The following is a 7,033-nucleotide window of genomic DNA, read 5'->3' on the forward strand; positions in this document are numbered from 1 at the left end:
CTAGCCAAAATCCAACTTACGGCTTAAACCTTAGTCTGAGTTTAGAGCTGCCTATAACATTTATGCAATCCTGGCTGGAAGTTTTAATGAACTCTCCAGTGCAAATCTTAAAGGCCTATCTATCATTTGCATTGACTTTGGCTGTTTTATTTTCAGCATTTTTGATGTTTATTCAGCAGCTGTAGAATATAGTATTTCAAGTATAGTATTTGAAAACAGTGCAATTCAAGGGAGTTCCTTCACTCAAAACAACAACATTAGTTGAGGCAAATATGTACTTTTAATTTCATGTTCATCCATGGGATTACTGCTTGATTAAGAATTTTCTTTTACCTTGGAAATAATTGGTGCTCTGATCATGTCACGATAGTTCTGAATAACATTTACTTCCCTGTGTTTTTCTGTTTCAGATGACATTTACTAGCTGCGTTAGATTTCTAGATACAACTGCATTTGGCTGATTGTAACCTGGATAGAAGAAGGAAGTGTCAATTACAGTGGGCTGGTTTTATTCATTTGTTTGTTTTGTAACAGCAATGCTTGAGTTCCTTCTGTTCCAGGCACTGTAAAGGTACAATATGTTTCTTGTCTGAAGGAGGTTATATGAGAGGTACAGAAAATGAGAAAAATATATATAGCTTGCATCTCCAGAGTAAGTGGAGAAGCTACAAACTCCATGTTCATAATATTTTAAAATAAGGATGGAATGTTAATAGTGCAACAGCTTAACTGAAGGAAAGGGAAATTATTATTTTAGCATTTTTCTCTCTTTAAGGTATTTTACATTTTTACATTTCACTGTTATCTATACATGTTATAGCAATATAACAAAAAATTTGAGGTTTACTTAATTTTTCGAATTTACTTAAATGCCTTTGAAAAGCCTAGGTCTTCCTACTTTCTCAGTACCCTTTTTGGTTGCTTGTTCATCATTACAATACTTGGTTGGTTTGTACTTCCTTTTCCTATTCCTTCATGTGAAAGATTACACCTGTGACCTGTTTAACGGAAGATTAGATTAGACAAACATGATGTTCAGGAGCCAACAAAAAGCTTAAGTACATTATAACTTTAAAGCTGTTTGAGTCACCTGAACAGTGAAAAGCAGCTATAATTAGACTGAGTTTGGCATGGTACTTCCAAGTGGAGGACTAGAGCTCAGTGATTATGTTGTATGATCTCCCTTCTAATTTGACTTTCTCCCATTTTTTGAGAGAAATAAAAACGTAAAAAAAAAACCCAAAACCAAAACCAACCAAAAAACACCAATGACAAAAACTAATTTGGCAGCATTCAGGCTATGACCAGAGCTTACCTGACATTCTTCCTATAAAATTATCAGGTTTTAGAGATCTTAAGGCACAGCAATAACTTCTCCTCTAGAGGAAAAGTTATTTAAACAGATCATCAAAGGACATAATCAAGATATGTGATAGGAAAAGAGGGGAAAAAAGAGCAAGTACTATCAGGAATGAAATCAGAAATGACACAGAGATTATGAACTGTGTAGGGGTCTGGAGAGATGAACAGGAACCAATGGCAGCATAACTATTTTTGGTGTCTTTCACTTCATTTGATGCAATATACTGACATTTCTTAACTGAATTTTTACTTTTATAGAAATAGATACATTGAGACTACATTATTACATAAAACATTTTTCTGTGCGTGGTTTTTACACTACTGTTTTGTTTTGGTTTGTTCTAAATCAAAGGAAAATTATGAAAAATATCACTTTCATACTTTTTACTGAAAAACGTAGAAAGTTTTGCCCTGGTTTTCTTAAAGTGATTCTTACTGTACTATATTGTAGCATATTAAATCTATTGCATATTCTTAAATTATTCTATTAAAAAGAAGAGAAAATAAGTGAGAACCATTACTTTTTAGGCAATAATTTTCAGTATTTTGTATTTATTAATTTGTAACATATTCAGTATAAGCTCTGGCTTGTAATATGTTTTAATTGGATTTTAAAATGAGGGTTCACTTCATCTAGGATAAGATTTTGTAAACTTTGTACAGGGAATGTTCTACCAAACTTCTATCATGAAGTATCAAATTTAAAAACTCCACAAATACTGATCATGCACTGCCCTCTGCAAGCAGGCTTTTTATATGTTCTCAGAAATACAAAATAAATATTATCTAGCCTACTTTGTACAAAACTTTAATTAGAGGAGGCACATTGCTGGATCTGCTCCTGACAAATCTGGAAGAAAAAAAGGACCTGTGAAATCTGATGGCAAACTTGCCTACAGTGACCATGAGACAACGGAATTTAAGATAACAGATCTTGAGAGAAGTTAGTAAAATGAATAGCAAATTACAACCCTGGGTGTCAGAAGTGATGCCCAACTGAAGTCAAATGCAAAAATGGAGTACACGGAAGGTGAAAGCAGGGATGAATGACCTGGGGAAAATACAGAGACATTGCCCCAACATGCAATAATGGAATTATGGAGGCCCAAAGGTTGAGTGCAGATGAAGTTAGCAAGGGATGTGACAGGAAAGAAGGGTTTCTGTAATTACCTTGGCAGCAAAAGAAAGACTATGGAAAATTTTTGTCCACTGCTCAATAAAGCTTTCTTTGGCTCAGTCTTTTTTCTTTTTTTTTTTAGCATGGTCTCCTTTCAGGCCTCCCTGGTCCCTGTGCCTCATGGTAGGATCTGTGGGGTATCACTCACAATAGAGGAAGATGTACTTAGGCTGCAGTTAAGTGAATTGGACATACACATGTCCTTGGGACCAGAGAGGATATGTTCAAGCAGCAATGATTGAGGGAGCTCAGCAATGTTACTGAAAGGCCACTCCCTCTTATCTTTAACAGATCATGACAATTGCAGCAGGTCTCTGAAGACTGGAAAAGTCATTTCCATGTCCATCCTCAAGATGGAAGATGTGGGTAACTACAGTCTGGTTTGCCTCACCAAGATGATCATGGAGCAAATTTGCCTAGAAGCCGTATGCTGGATCACTGAAGATAGTGAGGTTAATCAAAAACTGGAACAGGCTGCCAAAAGACAAACCTCCACAAGTGATGATATTTAAAAACTAACTGGGTATAGCCTTCAATGGCCTAATCTAACCTTGGACTTGACCCTGCTTTGAGCAGGGGGAGTTGAATCAAACTCTAGAAGGTCTCTTCTAAATTAGATTATATTCTAGGACTGTAATGGCCACATTAAAAATAAACAGCTTTGTCTTTGCTTGTCCAGCCACATCTGTCTAAAACAGAGAATAAACACTATTAAAAAAAAAAAAAACACAGAAAATTCAGAATACCCTTCACTTCGTTTTATCTTGTTGGACAAAATTCTAGTTTATTCAGAATGTACTCTTTTCAATTCTACATAACTCAGCACTTGGTTTTGCCAGTTCTTTGAGATTTGGTCTTTTGACTGCAGACCACAGAGAAGTAGAAAGTCGAATGTAAAGTTATCTGAAGGTTTATTAGAAAAATCTAAATAAAATTTTGGCTATTATTTCATGGTCAATCTTCTTATTAAGATATTTTTCCAGCTCCAGAAGGATTTAGATATACTGTAGAATTGAAACGACAAATGTGAAATTAAATTTACTACTGAAAGGTGGGCATACAAATATGAACAGCTGTCTTAAAAATAGTGGGGAAAATGAACTAAACTAATAAAAAAACCTTCCAGTTTCCTCTGTCTCCTCTACAAACTATGCAGTTTACCAAAATATTCAAAATAGGCAAAAAGCATACTGGTAAAAAATGTGTATTCTATATCATGCATATTAAACAGGGCAAATGATACCAGTTGTGGAATATTTCTATGTATCTAATAAGTAATTTTTCAGACAGTTTAAGAATGTAGATTCAGACATCGATTTTTTTTTTTTTTTTAACTCATCTGTGTTGAAAAACGTGAAAAGCAAAAATAGGCCAACTGTCAAGAAGGAACAACAAAATTCTTATTATTTCTGAAAAAATCTTTTTTATTTTATTGCAGTAACGTATAGGGAGGTAAAATCAGACACAAATTAGAAGGCCTTAGGTTATTATCCCTCCAGTTTTCTTTTTGATGGGAGGCATCTTAAGGCAAATCTCATAGCTCTGAACACTGTAAATGCAGATGGACAGAAGGACTGAAGTTTAATATTACTCCCTCTGGACTTGATGTACCCATAAAGGAAAGATCTTGGTGATTCAGATAAAAATGGCATCAGACCACAACTACCAGGTGTGCATAAAGTGCCAGATGCATAATACATTTAATAGTGGCAAAAAGCCTGGAACACAGGAGTTGTGTCAGTTGCCAAATCAGTGGGTAGAAACTACTGCAGACTTGGCTGGCATCTGGGGACCTGAGTATATGAAGGCAAGGGAGGAACAGGAAAAATGGCAGCTCTTAGATAGGAGAGTAGAAACAAAGTCTTAAGAATAAAAAATGCTGAAAGGAGAAAGATTTCTACGTTTATTACAGCTACTAATGTGAAACCAAGCAGACGTTTTTTCATGTGTGCTGCAAACTACCTAGATCAATCTGTTACTGCTTGTTAAGTGGAGTTATTTTCTCATTTATTACAATTCTTGGGGCAATTTAAATATTTTAATGAATGTTTCTGTCTGGTTTTACTTTTTAGTGTTTGAACAATAGCATTGGCTTTTCAGTCTTGCATATTGTACCTTTTTTTTAATAATTATCATGGGAGTTGGAATATAGAATATCCAACTTGACTGTAAAACAGAAAAAGAATAGTCTCCGTGTCCATCTTCACTTAGGGCAGAAGAAATTTCATAAGGTCCAAGTTGCCAAGATGACCTTACAGTATTCCTCTACACCAGAAAGTTACTTTATGAGTTCAGAAATACATTTGCTGTTTTTCAGTTTTCCTGCTGGGGAACGACAGTCCTGCTCTGAATTTAGTACCTCAGCAGAGAAACTAGGGCACAAGCAGGGAATAGGTGACCCTTAGTTTGCAGCCTTATGCAGAGTTCAAATGCAAAAAGACTTGCTATCCTGGAAACTCAGAAGTATTATCTGTATTTTAATCTAAACTCTAGGATTGGATTTTTATTTGCATGCACTAAATCAAAGGCTATAGCTGAGACCAAAATCTCAATGAAGAGTAACATTTTTAAGCTCTAATTACAATCCAAAACCAAGCAGATTTTCATATATACTGGCTGCTTTAATACCAGATAATCTTATAGAATTTTAGAAATTATATCATTATAATTTTTGTACTAACAATTATTATTAAAGGTAATTAAGATATTTTTCAGTTCATTCAAAGGTACAGGTCATGGGAAGTCAGTGTTCAGTATTATTATGTCTGAAAGACTCTGTATGACAGACTTAGAGTATCATGATCTTAATCTAAAAATGACACTGTGTTCAGTGTAGCTGTACAGCATCTCATTTCAGAAATTTCCATTCTCCTCACATATGAACAGCATCACAGCAGGGAGAAATGTTTGGCACACTCATGATGAGTTTACTAGTTGAGTACTACTTGAACTTTTGAAATCTGTACGAAAAAAAGCCACCTTCAAAGGCCCAACCTTCAAATACCACCTTTTGCAGCAACTTACATTTGTGGTGTTTAAAGCAAGAGGGAAGCAGGCGTAAGGGGCCACAGAAAACACTGTACTAAGAAATAAGCATACCCAAAACTTTTACTTTTGTAGTTTCAATATCTTATGCTTATGTCCTACCTATGTGCAGGTATCTTGCGATTCCCAGCAATGAGGATAACGTCACAGAGCTGCTGTTGCTTCAGGTAGCTCTCCATCTTTCTGAAGGTTTGCTCTGCATGGTGAACAGCCTGGTAGAATTCCTCAGAGCTACACGAATCCATGTCGCAGTGGGGTGGCAAGGGGTGGCTGGCTCCTGACAGTCTGTAAACCGCAAGAGAAACTCCATGTTGATAAGAAGTGACCAGGTGTCTAAACTTCATCACAGGCTTCTAGAATCTGAAATAAGTAATCAATGCATCCTTCCCAGTTCTCATCACTAGAAGTACAAGTGCTTTGGGTTTTTGTGTGGCAGGGTTTCAGTAGTGGGGGAGGGGCCACAGGGCCAGCTCCTGCTGGAAGCGGCGGGAGGCTCCCCGGGGGGGGCGCCGGCCCCGCCTCTGGGAGAACAGATTCCAGAGGGGAAACCTGCCGGGAGTCGGGGGATCGGGATGGGAGAGGAACCCCTGTGCAGATCCCGAGGGCAGGGAGGAAGGAGGAGCGGGGTAGGAGGCTGATGCCCCCGCAGCCCGTGGTGAGGCAGCAGGCTGTCCCCCCCAGCCCATGGAGGGGAGCGGGGGAGCAGAGGCCCCTCAAGATGGCCGCCGCTTTGTGGGGAAGCCCGCGCTGGGGCAGCCTGGGACTGAAGGACCGCGGCCTGCGGGAGGGACCCGCGCCGGGGCAGTTTGTGAGGAACTGCAGCCCGCGGGAGGGACTCACGCTGGAGCAGTTCGTGGAGGACGGTCTCCCGCGGCGGAGCAGGGGAGGAGCGCGGAGTCCTCCTCCCCCTGAGGAGGAAGGAGCGGCAGAGACAAGGTGTGACGGGCTGACCCCAACTCTCCTTCCCCATCCCCCTGCATTGCTCGGAGGTGGGAGGTGGAGAGAACCGGGATGGGGGTGGGCTGGGAAGGAGGGAGGGCTGGGGAGAAGGTGTTCTCATGTTTGGGTTTACTTCCCATTATCCTGCTCTGATTCAGTTGGTAGTAAATTGAATTGATTTTGGGTTTTTTTCCCCAACTTGAGCCTGCCTTTTGCCCATGACCATAAGTGGTGAGTGATCCCTCCCTGTCCTTGTCTCGACCCATGAGCTTTCCTTTATATTTTCTTCTCCTCATCCCACCAGGGTTGGGGAGGAGTGAGCGAGCAGCTTCGTGATGCTTTGTTGCCAGCTGGGCTTAAACCACAAGAAGATAGAAAAATTTTACTGCATTGGGAGGGACAACTAAAATTGTAAGTCTGTTAACACAGAAATGATTATTTTTTTTAGCATAGACATGGAAGTAATCCATTTCTTTCTTCCTTGACAAAGTTATTAAAAAATGTAAATAT

At 39.0% G+C, this 7,033-nt stretch overlaps 1 protein-coding gene across 1 annotated transcript in view; it reads right to left on the reverse strand.

Moving 5' to 3' along the window:
* Positions 1 to 5,868, reverse strand: part of KLHL1 (kelch-like family member 1) — a 164,750-nt gene extending 158,882 nt beyond the window's left edge. Inside the window, exon 1 of the mRNA XM_010575247.1 lies at positions 5,687 to 5,868. Coding sequence (XP_010573549.1) covers positions 5,687 to 5,829 — 143 coding nt within the window. The 5' untranslated portion in view covers positions 5,830 to 5,868. The remainder of the gene's footprint in view (positions 1 to 5,686) is intronic.
* Between the last annotated feature and the right edge of the window lie 1,165 nt (positions 5,869 to 7,033).

Source organism: Haliaeetus leucocephalus, unplaced genomic scaffold (assembly GCF_000737465.1).
Source record: "Haliaeetus leucocephalus isolate CR32 unplaced genomic scaffold, Haliaeetus_leucocephalus-4.0 Scaffold462, whole genome shotgun sequence".
Lineage (NCBI taxonomy): Eukaryota > Metazoa > Chordata > Aves > Accipitriformes > Accipitridae > Haliaeetus > Haliaeetus leucocephalus.